This window comes from Bos grunniens, chromosome 17 (genome assembly GCF_055505025.1).
Source record: "Bos grunniens cultivar Pamir isolate PY7600 chromosome 17, Bosgru_T2T1.0, whole genome shotgun sequence".
Classification (NCBI taxonomy): domain Eukaryota; kingdom Metazoa; phylum Chordata; class Mammalia; order Artiodactyla; family Bovidae; genus Bos; species Bos grunniens.
The window spans coordinates 67881558-67897147 of record NC_141181.1 but is presented as its reverse complement, the minus strand read 5'-3'; the positions used below and the strand labels follow the sequence as shown (position 1 = coordinate 67897147).

Sequence of the window (15590 nt, the reverse complement as noted above, 5' to 3'; positions counted from 1 at the left end):
ATCTAAAGCTTTTGACTCACCAAAGCACTTGTTCTGCATCCCCACTGAGGCACATCGAAGTCTCAGCCTTAAAGGAAAAGCAGATCGGATGTGAAGTGCGTCAGTGGCATCAGTAACAGAAGGCAGGGTCAGGCGGTGCGAGCATTCTGCTTCCAGAGGACATCCGATGTGTCTCCTGTCAATGCTGATTGGATGCTGTGCCCGGGTGATAGGAGAGATCTGAGCTGGGCTTCTGTGCTTGACTGTGGAGCTGTCAGAAGCACTGCTGCCAGCCAGAGAATTGGGTTCGATACATTTATAGGCCTGGAGTTTTCATTTGCAAAGCTAGGGATTTCACAGTGGGGAGGGCAGCCAGTTGGGTTCTGTTTGCTTCGGTGTTTCTGCCTGCCCTGCAAGCCTGTCTCCTGCTGATAGCCATCGCCTGAGCTCTTGCTGGGTCATCTTGGAGTGACCTGGAAAAGTCGCTACTAACACAGAATTTGAAAAGAATGCTTACTCTGCCTTGGCTGAGTCTGCTCTTGTCCTGCATTTTATCTCGCTGTGTTGCTGACAATCTTTATATCCACCCGAGGCAGAATTACCCTCTAGAACTCCTTGGCAGGGTGGAATTGTCTGTCTTCTATATGTCCTCAAAATTTCTCTCTCTGAATTCAGGTTTAAGGTTAGCAGAGCAGCTGGGCCGAAGAGAAGATGAAGCCAAGATTCGCCATGGTCTTGGCCTCTCCCTCTGGGCGAGCGGGAATCTGGAGGAGGCCCAACATCAGGTGAGCAGGAGAACCCTTTTCTGAATAGATTTTGTTTCTAGAAGCGTGGAAGACCTTGAGATTACTATCCTAGCAGTGATGACATTTGTCAGAAAGTGTTGACTTGTGTTCTTGGGTTGATGTACAAGATATCTAGCCTGTATCAGCCCAGATGTGTTGAACCATAGTAAAGACTTGTCCACTTGTGTGATAGATTTCTCAATAATTTCTTTGGGATTCTTGTATTATGTGCTGCTTTTCCTCATAAAACCTTAATATGACATCACATACATTTTTTGACAGAATTAATCCAAGAATTCATAATTATTGGATTTACTGTCTTTGTAGGTTTCTAATTATATCACTAGATGCCTCTTTCCCTTCTCCCTCTCCCTCTCTCCCTCTCCCTCCCTCCCTCTGTCTCTCTCTCTCTCTCTCACACACACACACACACACACACACACACACACACGCAGAGTTCATGTTTCTGCATATGTTCAACCAACAGTTGAAGAGAAAACTCCTCTTAGGCTGGCTCTGGAAATTAGAAAGATCCCTGGAGTGGTCTCTAGTCAAAGATCCCTCTGTTGGGTTGCAGGAGTTGTGAGATGGCTTTGAAAATCACATGCTCAGCCGCTGAGGCAGCCCTTACCATGGAGGGCGCTGTGCTAGCAAAGGGGCCCAGGATTGGTGAATCCAGGCTCCCATCTGAGGTGCTCCTGGGATTGAGGACATGATGTGCCTGAACTTGTGCCATAGCATCCTGGGATGTTATGGCATTTTACAATGTAAAGAATTAGTCCTCTGTTTTCTGGTTTCAGATATTAAAGTTTTTATTGATACAGTGATTTATAGTTTTCAAAGTGCTTTCACTGACTGAGTGTATTCCTGAATAACCCTGTGAGCTAGAGTGATAACCATCCCTTTACAGAGAAGAAGCTGAGGCTCCCAGTCTTGCTGAAAGTCCCCCAGCAAATTTGTGGCAGGGTTGGGAGTACGTTCCTCTCTCCTGGTCTCAGTCCCTTAGTCTTAGAATTCTGTTCTTTACATTTGCATGAATTTAAACTTTGATACTGTTTCCGCCTATAAGTATCAGAGAAAAGCCTCATGGTCCCACTGACAGAAAAGCCGTGAGAGCAGCAGGACAGTGTCTCCTTAGGAGCGTTGTGTGTCTGGTGGACACGTTCTTGGAGCACGGCTGTGGAGAGCAACATCTGGTTTGAAACAGCCTGCACAAAGCCCCCTCCTCCTCCTCCTGAGAGCACAGCTGTCCTCACGGCTCACCCCCTCCTCGCCCCCCTCCACCCCCGCCCCCCAACCTCAGGCGTCTCCAGCTTGCCCCTCCCACTCCCATCCCAGCCCTTCTGCACTGTGAGGCATGGGGTGGTGAATTACAGTGGCTTGATGACAAGAGCAGAGGCTTTTCGTTTGTTTTAATCAAAATCAGGACTTGATTGCATTAATAGCTGATCTTTTTTCACAACTTTCAGACTAGGAGTCTATTACCCCTGTCTTTTAGATCCCCTTGTCTGTCAAAAATTGATTACACAAACTGTAATTTACCAAGTATGATCCAACTGATCCCTTTTCAGGTCTAGAAATGGAGACTCTGAAAACAGCTTTCCCATGGCATAGCAAGATGTGAGCAGCAGTGGTCTTTAGTCAGGGAACGGCTGGCCCGTAGTTTCTGGAAGATGGATAATGTTCTCTTTACCCCTTTGCAGCTCTACCGGGCATCAGCCTTGTTTGAGACGATCCGACACGAGGCGCAGCTGAGCACAGACTACAAGCTCTCCCTCTTCGACCTGCAGACGTCCTCCTACCAGGCCTTGCAGCGAGTGCTCGTCAGCCTCGGTGAGAGCGAGCAGTGGGGTTTCCACCCCGAGCGTGCACCCTGTGTCTGAGTCGCTTAGTGAGCACCGTGATGAAATACAATTTGTTGTCACGGCAGAACTGAAGCCACAACCACAACCTAGCCTTTGAAGATTCGTTCATACATCCAACAAATGGAGTGCCACGTGCCGGTCAAGAGGGCCCAGCTCCTGACCTCTGGAAGCTCTAGTTCATCAGCAGATGGAAGTTGGGGGTCCAGGAGGCTGTGATTTGGTTGTGGAGACAAAGAGGCTTGGCAGGCAGACCCAGGAGCCAGAGGGGTGTCCTAGAGACAGGGTGCCTGAAGCAGGTGCTCCCACCAGGTTCCCTCTGCCCATCGGCACGTGGGGGCAGGCGCCTGAGAAGGCACTGGCCTCTTCCCTGGTTCACTGCCACACCTCCTTTAATGCTGCTGTCCAGTAAATATGTGTGCTGCCTGCCCCGTGGCTGTGGCACTGTCAGTGACAACTCTCCCAGGCTGGTGTGCCACGCTGAATTGGGGCAGCACCCCCTCCCCTTACCTGGCTTAACTGTGGCAGCCACCTGATTCCAGCTCTGCTTCTCCTCAGGCCTGCCTATCTCTGCAGACCATTTTCCGCAGCCCAGAAGTTGGGTTAAGTAGGTGTCCATTGGAATTAACAATGTCTTTCAAGTTGGTTGTTAAGGCCTCACCAATAACCTGTCCTTTGCTTTATATATATATATGAATACTCAAACTTCCCCTTAAAAAAATGTGTCTATTAACTGTGCTCATTGCCTGGGATTACAGTTTATTATCTGTTATAATCACAGTGTTCAGTCTGTCTAGCACTTTGGGGCCAATTTTCCAGTGTGTACAGAAATTGTCCCTGCTGTTCCAGTTAATAACTTAATAGAGTAAGAGGAGACATTTGCATACATACATGTAAATCCCCACTTACCTGCTGATGCACGGACTGCAGGAAGCGGGGCATCCTCGAAGTGCTCTTGGAGCTGTGGCGTCTGGTCTCCCCCCCGCCTGCTCGCTCTCTGGACCTTCGTTCTAGCAGCTCTTCCGTTGTACATTCACGATTGCAAGTAAATCCTCTGCATTGTGTTTCTTCTAACAATCTTCACTTGAAAGGATGTTGCTGCATCTTTTATGCTCTCATTTTTGTGCATTAACTTTTACACTAGATTACAGATTAGTTTCTTAGACAAAGTGGGTTTAGAGGTTGGATCAAAAGACTGAGGAAAAATTGGAGAGAGAAGCGATTTCAAAGAATTAGAGACCTCAGAGGTTTGAACCCTTTGCCCGTGGGAACTAGAAGAGACAAGAAGCAAGTGTATGGGACCCAGGAATGGAATAAGGTATAAACTCCCAGCAATTATAATGTCACTTATATATACACTGTGCTTTGAATGCTGCCTACCAGGCATCTCCACGTGTAGGGCCTCATTTAGTCGTTGAGATAGGCAGGACAGCTGTCAGGAGCCCTTGTTTCAACTGACGGAGGAAAAGGCACTCCAGCAGATAGACCAGCATGTGTAAGGACACAGAGGTATAATTTGGTGGGAAATGTGGAAACGGGGCTGGTCAATGTGATGTATGGAGGAGCTGCATCGAGGAGAAATAGAAAGATGGTCAGAAGCCATGTCCCAGAGGGATCAACTGTCACGACCAAATCAGAACCAGGCTGAGCAGGAAAGTGAGAGGGTAACCAGAGAGCAGAACATCAGGTCCAGTGAGCCAAGAGGATGGGGTCAGAAGCCAGGAGGCCTGGAGCAACTCGGGGTGAGGAGGGAGAGTGGCAAGGCTGAGGATGGATGCTGTAAGCAGCTCTCCTGAGCTAGCTGTCAGACAGGGACGCCCAGCAGCTTTCAGGAGTGCGGGATCTGAACCTGGGCCTTTGAGAAGAGTGGTCCCTGCATGCGGCCTCGGGGGCAGGGGTGCACTTGACAGTCTGACTGAGAGTCTGCTGCGTGTTGGTGTGCAGAGGCCGTGGGGCTTCCACCTGCCCGGGCTGTCTGGACCTGGTGGCCATCTCTGATAAGCACACTCCCTGTGGACTCCCAGCCTATCCCTTTGTCTCCTAGGCCATCATGATGAAGCTCTGGCTGTGGCAGAAAGAGGACGGACAAGGGCGTTTGCAGATCTCCTGGTGGAACGGCAAACAGGACAGCAGGACTCTGACCCCTACTCCCCGGTCACTATCGATCAGATCTTAGAGATGGTTAACGGCCAGAGGGGACTCGTGCTTTACTACTCCCTGGCGGCGGGCTACCTGTACAGCTGGCTGCTTGCTCCTGGGGCAGGTAAGATCTCTTTCCTTGGGAACAGGGCAATTAAGACAGCAGACTGTGAAAGTCTAATGAACAGAGGTGGGAGAGATGCGTTACCATAGATCAGATCCAGGAGCTAATGTTGGCTTTCAGCGAAACCTCAACCTCAGTGGGTAGCTGGTGGTGGGGCACTCAATTAATAAGACAGCCCAGCTCTTTCATTCCCCCAAGAAATCACAGCTCCTCGCTGGTGAATGTGGAAGCATTTATCAAGGAAGACTAAGAACAGGAGGATTAATGTCACCAGCAGCCCTGTTTTTAGGCAACTGTTGTTCATTAGCTAATAAAGCGATCACTGTAAGTCCTAACAGGTTCTTTCTAGATATGATTTAATAATTGTGACCCTTTGTTGTGGTCCAGTTAAAGAGACTGAAATGGTGATGGCAACTCTATCACAGTATATCAATGAAGTCTCATGCTTGAAATTTCTGAGTTTAGCAAAACCCATTTTTAACCAGTTCATTTGTTAATCTGTTTCAGAAATAAAAATCCCCTTTGATTAAATCAGGATTAAATGTTCAGACTTTAACAGCTTTGCTAAGTACAGAACCACTAATTAGCTGTTAGGGCCATATTTTTTGCATAATAAAATGCTGATGGTTTTACCATGTTGGAGACACACCAGATCCAATTAGAGTTTATTGACTGGGGAAGTGGATCTTATAATTGGGAATCTTGAAGAATGAGCTTCTTGGATATCTGTAAGCCAATTTCAAAACATTGAACTGCCAAGGCAAACTGACAAGCTTTTCTTGATTACCTCTCTGTCCCTTTAATTTAAAAAATGATTGCTGGATGACAGCTCTGAGGTGCTTCTTGGGTTCTGATTACATTCTGAGAATGCTTATACATTCCATGCCTCAGGATTACTCTTTGTAATTTTCCCCTTAATTCCACGTTTCCATAGGCTTCCCATAAAGAACATTCTTGCCTCTGACCTTTATATGCTAGCGGTTTTGAGTTGTGATGTCTGTGGTGACTTGGTGAGTGTCAGACACAGTGGGCTAAATCTCTGTATCCCAGCCTGCGGAGGGCCCTGGTACTTAGGACGATACAGCTGATGATGGAGGCATTGAGCACGTTCTTTCTCTCCATGGTGGTTATGTTTTGGGGACATGATTTGACAGGTGGCATATCCAAATCCCTATAATAATGAGTCATGTATAATGAGGCTCCTATTGTTTCTCTTTCCGTTTCTCTTTGCTCTTAATTAGACTCTGAAGCTTTCATTGGGGCTTTGATCCAATCAGAGAGGACCAGCATTTTCTAGGGCCGACACACCTCATTACCATTTAAGAATATGTCCTGTGTTTATTGCCAGAAAACCACTGCAGACTGCCTTCGGTTTCATACAGCCATCGTTTTTTGCTTCTTTAATCCATTAATGACCATTGACCAGTTGGTCTTATTTAAAGATGGTTTAAAATGTTTTTATCTGGCCTTAATTCTGCGTGTTTATTTTGCTTTGCTTTTGTGAAACGAAAGGTCTATATTTGGCTAGTTACAGTTTTTGTCAGGAGTGCATCTTCTGGGGAGAATATACCTTTGGCATGCTCACGCACCATTCCTCAAAGGGAAGTTTCCCTGGTTGCTGCTTCTGAGACGCATCTGTTTTAAAATACGTGAACTGATGTGAACGAGTCATCAGCCCCGGCGCTTCTGAATATGTATCATCAAAAGCAAAAGCCCTGTCTTGAATTCCTGTTTTCATGTACCAGCCCTGATAGTGAAAATTGTAAAAATGGTACTGATCAGAATTCTGAAAGACCTAGATTTTAGGATTTCTTCCCATGATTTGGAGGACAGCGTGCTCGTCGTCTTTGACCTCCTGGTCACATAGCTGTGACCTTGTTGCCCCCTGCCCTCCACCTTCCCGTCCCCTTACACCCCAGGCAGGTGTAACGTTGGCTGTGCCTGTCTCATTTCAGGAATTCTGAAGTTTCATGAGCACTACCTGGGAGACAGCACAGTGGGAAGCCCCAGTGACCCCCAGACGGGCGGCAGCGCGGCCCTTCCAACTGCCGCGAGCTCGGCCCTGGAGCAGCACGTTGCCAGCGTGCGGGAGGCCCTGGGCGTGGAGTCCTACTGCTCGAGGTAAGCAGTGCGGTGCTCCTGGGCCTGCCTTCAGATACGAGGGTTTTTGTTGGTTGTTTCTTTTATAAACATCCTACTTGAAGAAATCTTCTGAAATTCACACACTTGTGCTCAGTCTATTCACAGTTGATGCAGCAGAAGCAAATATGTGTCTCTGGAGTACAAACCCCTTAGCAGAATGTCTGTTCTTTTCAGTAATTTCCTTTCAGACAGGGAAGGGCCTCATCAGACATGCCCATTTTCTAAGATGGGTTTGTAGAATGTTTAAACATAAACATGACTTTGAATTTAACATATTAGCTAATTAAAATTGAGATGCTTTTTTGGTTATAAACAGATTCATAATGAGTTTGTACTACAACTGAACGCCTGTTTGAGAATTTATCACCAGTGACAGGATCTGTGTGTTGGGGGGCTGAGGTGAAGACGCTGAACTTCCAATATCAAGGATAGGGAAGAAAAGTGCTGTTTTTTTGCAAATATTGTAGAAGTTATATACTCATGGAAATGTTTAATCATAATTGACTGTTTTATATATAGAAATATATATATATATAATACACATTTTATATATAGATAGTAATTTCCAGAAGGACCCTGTTTCTCGGAAGATGGAAGGAAGAGAGTCCCTGAGAGCTGGGTCATAGCCAGATTTCCCAGATGTCTCAGTCCTCCGTCCTGTGATTAACAAATGTTGAGAAGATCTGTGTCAGAGAATCTGCTGTGTGAGCTGGTGTCAGGTCCCAGGGACATCTGCTTTTCTCTTGAATGATTTCATTTATAATCATGAAAATCCTAAGATGTGGCAGTGATTTCTTTAGAAATAGGTGCTTAACTCAGACTCCCGAGTGTATGGTAGTCATTGCCAGCAGCTGGGTTGATCTTTGGGTGTTTATCAAGTCTGAGATGAGCTCTTAGAGAGAAAAATAACCACTGGAAAATAGATTGTCAAGGCCGGAAGGGGCCCTGGTGGTCATCAAGGCCAACTCATTATTTGACGGAAGCCGGCACAAAATGGGACTTGCTGACAGCAAGTTAGTGTCAGAGCTGGGATCAAAACGGTCTCAGTCTCAGCCATACTCCCAGGCCAGTACTGGTTCTGTTTTTAATTATCAAAATTAATATCATACTTGAGACAATAGCCGGAGCATGTAAGAATGTCATCTCTAGCTTCTGTGTGTGGGAAGCATGAGCAGGCATCAGCCATATGCGCACTCTGTTGCTCTGTTTCTCCTCCGGCTGGCAAGCATCTTGGAGCATTCCTGTCCTTAATGCTGGCATGTGGGGTGGCGACCACAGGGGCTTCACAGAGTGGGAACCCCTCGAACTTGGATGTAAGGCTACTCCCCGAGATTCAACTATAAATGACCATAAAATAGATTAGGCCAGGGTACACAGAGCTGCTTTAGCAGACAGAAAGGTGCTTAGACCAGTCTGATTAACCTGTAACCCAGTCAAAGGTATTGCATATCCAAAGCAAGCGTGACAGGGGGAAGGGTTGGTCAGCAGTAGAAACACAGAAAAGGGACCATGAGTAGGGCAGACTTCAGCCATGCCCACTTCTGATCTTGTGCAAAGGGAGAGAGAATCTTGGCAAAAGGACTCCAGGTCCCGTCGGAAGGCTGTTCTCGTCGTAGTGTACAGGCAGTCATTATGCACTCCTTCTCCCCGCCCTTCCACACTTATTTGAGTGCCTACTACGTGCTGCATCCACTGGAGATTGGGCAGAGTGGTCGAGGTGGCAGGCATAGCTCCTGCTCTGAGGGGAAATGAAAAAAAAAATAATAGAGCAGATATGGTCTTTTAATGAAAATTGCTGTAAGCACTTAAAATTGTAGGGGGTAGTGAAAATGTGTAAGCAGTGGGGAAACCCACACTGGGAGTTGCGGGGGGGTCTTGAGGAAGGTGTGTTTGATCTGAGTGCAGAAGGATGACGAGAAATAACCTAGATGAAGGCCACTGCAGGCAGGATGCACAGGGTCTGCAGTGACCCTCAGTGGAGAGACCTCTCAGGTGATCCTGCCCCCCTGATGCTTTTTGTCAGACTTTCTGATTATCATTTGGTGTCTCATGACATCTACTTGCAGATATAACGTGTACCTAACAAACTGGCATTCTGATTAGTACAACTCTATGACCTTGGTTGGTGGAAGTGAGCTCCATGAGGCCAAAGATTCTTTGAGTACATTTATAACATGAGGTTTTCAAGCTTGTAGGGCCACACTCCAGAGCTTGAACTGAGATGAGATCCTGAGGGGACCCACGTGTGCAGCACCTGCTGTCTGAACCCCTGTGCATGCAGAGGTGGTTTCTGTGTGCACCGCCCTTGCCGCAGCCAGGACATCGAAGTCCATACCAGCCACTGAGAGGACTCAGCCTGTGCGAACGTACAGCCTTCTCTTATCTCAGTTTTCCTGGACCTAGGTTGAAATTCATCCTGAGAAGGAGAGGGTTACCCTTTGACTTACCAGCACCCCCTTATTGGACACCATAGTTTAAGTCCAAACGCTTGTGCCTGAGCAGTTCTTTTACAAGATACTGGAGGGTGACTAAGTTTGCTTCCTGGTGCCTTTTGATTTAGAAAAATGACTTTGAGGTTATAGTTCAGCCCTTCATCAATGGCAGGGAGAGAGGAAAGCACTGTAACTTGCTTCTGTTTCCTGCATTAACCTTTTCCTCTCCGCCTGGGACAGAAAGTTCACAAATCAGGGTGCCTCCTCAGGGGTCTCCAGGATGTTGGCTGGCTTGATGCTCAGCATCAATCTGGGGGGCTTCCCTCAGTATCTTCAATCCCAGTTTGAACACCCAGAAGTGAGGGTCTTTCCTGTTGCTTTGAACTAGTCTTATTAGAAATTCGTTCATCTTTTGGGACCTCAAACTCAGGTTCTTAATTATGATATTAAAATTGAATACTTTGTTGGCATGGTTTGAATTTACTAAAATGGAGTTTTTGTGAGACTGGTTTCTGTCTCAGAGTTTCAAGAAAGCATTTCAAGTGACAGATAAATTATTTCTCATCTATAAAATGAGTAAATATTTTTAAACTGTGGGTACAGTAGACAGTCTCATACCCTAGGAGTATAAATTGGTTTAGCTGTTCTAAAAATATTGTATTGGCCAAAAAGTTTGTCCTTCTGCTTTTCCTGTAGGTAGTCTAATCTCCCTTTAGAGCCCTGTTTAAAGCTTGTACTGTTTCCATCAGGAACATCCAGTCCCTGTAAGTCTAACTCAGGTCTCTGCTATTCTCCATGGTCGCTAACAATCGCACTTACTTCATTCTTCCTTGTTCCGTAGTCACCTGGGTTGTGTCTTCCCAAGGAGATGGCGATGCCATGGAGAGCAGGTGCAGTGTTCTCTCTGAATTCTCACTGTCTAACACAGTGCCTGGCCCAGACTGGGACGTCAGTGAATTTGAAATTCAGTCACCAGAAGGTGCGCTGTGAGCACTCTCTGCTCATGCTGGGCTGGCTCACCAATTCCCTTTTTCCAGTGGATATAAAGTGCACAGTGTGCCCCTAGAAACTGAGTCTCTGCACCTGGGGGAACACCTTCATTCAATCACCCAGTCTGGTCATGATATCCTTGTTGTTCTGCAGACCATTTTTGTTCTCCTTAATAGCATCTTGCTGCTGAAAGGAAGTACATTGCTACAAAGGAGTTTCTGAAAATGGATTTAAAATAAAAGACCTGCTTTTATTAAGTGTTTAATAAGAACTTCCAGTCTCTTCCTCCCAGATCAAAAGAGGCGTAGATTGAAACCACTGTACAGAACATGAACCTCCCATAAGGGAGATGTTATGAATTTCAAAGCACATCTTCAGCTTTTAATTCTGATCTTTAGCTAGAGCCTTGCTGCTTCCTGGGCACCTGGGACAGTGCAGTGGCACTTTGGGGATGCTAAGCTGACAGGTTAGAATACTAGCAGGGCCATGTTCAGTGGTAGATCTGATCTGGTCTTACCCAGGGTCTTTAAATAAATTGCAGTTGTAGACTGCCCTTGTAATAGGGTAAATATTCCTTCATTAAATGAATATGAAATCTTGATATACTATAGCTGCTACTATTTTTTTCTTTTGGTGCTTTTCTATATTTCTGAATTTTCTATAGTGAAAGTTATTTTTATAATCAAATGTATTTTCTTATTTCAAAACACTGATTAATTTAGAGTGCACCAGTTCGTAAATGCTGATACCTCTAGTTGATTCTAGCCTGATAACAAGGGACAAATGTTAACAAGACTGGCAATCCGAAGTGCTGGAGGAGATGTGGGTCCACAGGATATCTTATATGTGGCTTGGGGAAGTAGATTGGCATGACCACATCAGAAGGTGGTTTATCATCACCTTCTGAGCCAAGTAGTTGCTTACCTTTTGACCCAGGCACATAATATAATATATGTGTATATCCGAGAGAGGATCTTATACATGAGCAGGAATCTTCAGAGTCACACTGCAAACAATAGCAAAATTCTGGAAATACAGGCCATCAGTGAGAGAATGGATGAGTAAATAGTGCTGCAGTTAGTCCCCAAATGGAATGTTGGACAGCAAACAAAAGAGATGAGTCATAGTGAACCTCTTATTAAATAAGTTAAGTAAATTGGAGAAATATTATATGAAAAAGTAGGTCCCAAAAATACTACCTATAGCGTGACATCTTTATTAATAGAGTTAAACAACTGAAATCAAAATATGCTTTTAGGAATATAGCGGTCAGTTCAGCCGCTCAGTCATGTCTGGCTCTTTGTGACCCCATAGACTACAGCATGCCAGGCTTCCCTGTCCATCACCAACTCCCAGAGCTTGCTCAAACTCGGTGATGCCATGCAACCGTCTCATCCTCTGTCGTCCCCTTCTCCTCATGCCTTCAATCTTTCCGAGCATCAGGGTCTTTTCCAGTGAGTCAGTTCTTCATATCAGGTGGCCAAAGTATTGGAGTTTCAGATTTAGCATCAGTCCTTCCAATGAATATTCAGGACTGATTTCCTATAGGATGGACTGGTTGGATCTCCTTGCAGTCCAAGGGACTCTCAAGAGTCTTCTCCAACACCACAGTTCAAAAGCATCACTTCTTCGTTGCTCAGCCTTCTTATGGTCCAGCTCTCACATCCATACATGACTACCGGAAAAACAGCCATAGCTTTGACTAGATGGACCTTTGTCAGCAAAGTAATCTCTCTGCTTTTTAATACACTATCTAGGTTTGTCATAGCTTTTCTTCCAAGGAGCAAGCATCTTTTAATTTCGTGGCTTCAGTCACCATCTGCAGTGATTTTGGAGCCCAAGAAAATAAAGTCTGTCACTGTTTCCATTATTCCCCATCTATTTGCCATGAAGTGATGGGACCAGATGCCATAATCTTCGTTTTCTGAATGTTTAGTTTTTTCACTCTCCTCTTTCATTCTCGTTAAGAGGCTCTTTAGTTCCTCTTCACTTTCTGCCATAGGTGTGGTGTTATCTACATATCTGAGGTTATTGATATTTTTCCCTGCAGTCTTGAGTCCAGCTTGTGCTTCATCCAGCCTGGCATTTCACTGATGTACTCTGCATATAAGTTAAATAAGCAGGGTAACAATATACAGCCTTGACCTACTCCTTTCCCAGTTTGGAACCAGTCCATTGTTTCATGTCTGGTTCTAACTGTTGCTTCTTGACCTGCATACAGATTTTTCAGGAGGCAGGTAAGGTGGTCTGGTATTCTCATCTCTTGAAGAATTCTCCACAGTTTGTTGTGATCCACACAAAGGCTTTAGTGTAGTCATTGAAGCAGAAGTAGATTTTTTCTGGAATTCTCGTGCTTTTTCTATGGTCCAGCGGAATATAGCTAGAGGCAGTAAAACTTGTGTGGAATGGACAGGCAGGGAGTGATGGCCATGGGCTTGGGGGTGGGACTTGCCTCAGACTGGGGAGGGGGTGGGCTCTTTGGGAAGTAGCAAATGATTAGCTGTAAATTGCTCTCTAGCTGTTTGGGCTGGTGGGTTTATGAGTACTTATGACTTTATTAAAAATTAGTGAATAAATATGTGAAAACAGGCTGCTCATGGATCAACAATGAACCAAAGATTATGATTAATTCAGTCCCAAAGAGATTCCCACCCCCCATCTCTACTAAAAGAGGGGGAAAAAACCCAGAGCTTTTTAAACAAGCGAATTGCAAAAGCAAGATTGCAACTAGGACATATTTAATTGATGAAAACAGATACTTGATAGACTGATTTAAACTACTTCTTCTGTCCTTTTAAGCAAGTAAGCAGTGGTCATTGCTTCATTGTTGGCTTATTTTAAATTACAGTGAGCCTTTGAAAGTTTAGGGCTTCTCTTGTGGCTCACATGGCAAAGAGTCTGCCTGCAATGTGGGAGACCTGGTTCGATCCCTGAGTTGGGAAGATGCCCTGGAGAAGAGAAAGGCTACCCACTCCAGAGTTCTGGCCAGGAGAATTCCATGGACTCTATAGCCTCTTAACGAAAGTGAAAGAGGAGAGTGAAAAAGTTGGCTTAAAGCTCAACATTCAGAAAACTAAGATCTTGGCATCCGGTACCATCACTTCATGGCAAATAGATGTGGAAACAGTGGAAACAGTGGCTGACTTTATTTTTGGGGGGTCCAAAATCACTGCAGATGGTGATTACAGCCATGAAATTAAAAGATGCTTACCCCTTGGAAGGAAAGTTATGACTAACCTAGACAGCATATTAAAAAACAGAGACATTACTTTGTTAACAAAGGTCTGTCTAGTCAAGGCTATGGTTTTTCCAGTGGTCATGTATGAATGTGAGAGGTGGACTATAAAGAAAGCTGAGTGCAGAATAATTGATGTTTTTGAACTGTGGTGTTGTAAGACTCTTGAGAGTCCCTTGGACTGCAAGGAGATCCAGCCAGTCCATCCTAAAGGGGATCAGTCCTGGGTGTTCATTGGAAGGACTGATGTTGAAGCTGAAACTCCAGTACTTTGGCCATCTGATGTGAAGAGCTGACTCATTTGAAAAGACCCTGATGCTGGGAAAGATTGAGGGCAGGAGGAGAAGGGGACGACAGAGGATGAGATGGTTGGATGGCATCACCGACTCAATGCACATGAGTTTGGGTAAGCTCCAGGAGTTGGTGGTGGACAGGGAGGCCTGGTATGCTATGGTTCATGAGGTCGCAAAGAGTTGGACACGACTGAGCAACTGAACTGAACTGATAGTCCATGGGGTTGCAAAGAGTCGGACACGACTGAGTGACTTTCAGTTTGAAAGTTTAAGGCTATCTTCATGATATTTTCTAATTCTGGCAAATTGCTAATCAAGGCTGACCTCTCAATTAATCCAGACTAGTAAGATTTTATTTTGCAAATCAAATATTTTTTCTTATCCCAAATTTTTTCCTAGAATTCTATGAAGTAAAAGTGGATATAATATTTGGGGACATTTATTTTATCCCTTAAAGAGTTTCCAACTTCATTCTAAATTAGGGCAGTGCCATTTTGAAAATATTTTATGAGCATGTAGCCCAGTTTGTGCCAAGCTGATCCTTTGGAGCTTGGAAATGCATACATGAATAATAGCTGGAATTCTTGGGCTTACAGTAGCTGCCAGTGTGGAGCATGCAACAAATGTGTGAATTATTAATCCACCATATGTGAAACACTATGGAAAAGGTCTAAACCAGAAAAAGACCATGCCTCAGTTTGCCCCCCAGGGGTCAAGGCAGTGGTTCAGGAGGTTTCCTCAGGGGTGACATTTGAGCTAGGCCTGAAGCAGCTCGGAGAAGGCAATGCAGCCCACTCCAGCACTCTTACCTGGAGAATCCCATGGACGGAGGAGCCAGGTAGGCTATGGTCCATGGGGTCGCAAAGAGTCAGACACGACTGAGCGACTTCACTTTCACTTTTCACTTTCATGCATTGGAGAAGGAAACGGCAACTCACTCCAGTATTCTTGACTGGAGAATCCCAGGGACAGAGGAGTCTGTTGGGCTGCCATCTATGGGGTTGCACAGAGTCTCGACTTAGCAGCAGCAGCAGCAGCAGCTGAAGCATGAGGCAGAGAGGTCATTCTTAGCAGAGGAAGTCCCTCACCTACAGAAGAAGTCCCTCACCTGTGGGGCCTGGAGCAAGGGAAGGGCCCAGGCCTTCACCTGGTGAGTGGTCACTGCAAGAGGAAGACCCCTGTCCTGTGTTGCAGAAAATGTCGTCCCTACGTCCCAGTGCTCGGCTGCTGCCTTCAGAGGCTCGCCTCTTTCCTGTAAGATCTGAAGTCAAGCTCCCTTTCTGATAGGGTGGGCTTGCCTAGCTGAATCTCTTATGTCCTGTCTTCTTGTGACAAGGCTCATTCCAAAGGGCGGGCTTTATCTCTGAGGTGACTCACACAGGCTCAGCTACATCTGAGGAGAAAAAATAAAATAAAAACAACATGATGCCAGGTTAGGGATTAGAGCACTTGAAGAGACACAGCTGCAGAAATGAGTGGAACATGCTGTAGATTCTGGTCTTATGCCCCGGATTCCTAAAGTTGGATTCCTTCCAGAAGGCTGAATACAAAATGAGTACAGAAGGCCCTGGTAAGCTTCTTAGTGTAAGTCAGCAGCTTAGCAAGAAGG

At 45.5% G+C, this 15590-nt stretch overlaps 1 protein-coding gene across 1 annotated transcript in view; it reads left to right on the top strand.

Moving 5' to 3' along the window:
- The window catches only part of TTC28 (tetratricopeptide repeat domain 28), a 410194-nt gene that overhangs the window by 319976 nt on the left and 74628 nt on the right, over positions 1-15590 (top strand). The window contains exons 8-11 of the mRNA XM_086348496.1: positions 655-764; positions 2468-2597; positions 4671-4889; positions 6845-7010. Of these exons, the coding sequence (XP_086204622.1) occupies positions 655-764; positions 2468-2597; positions 4671-4889; positions 6845-7010 (625 nt within the window). The remainder of the gene's footprint in view (positions 1-654; positions 765-2467; positions 2598-4670; positions 4890-6844; positions 7011-15590) is intronic.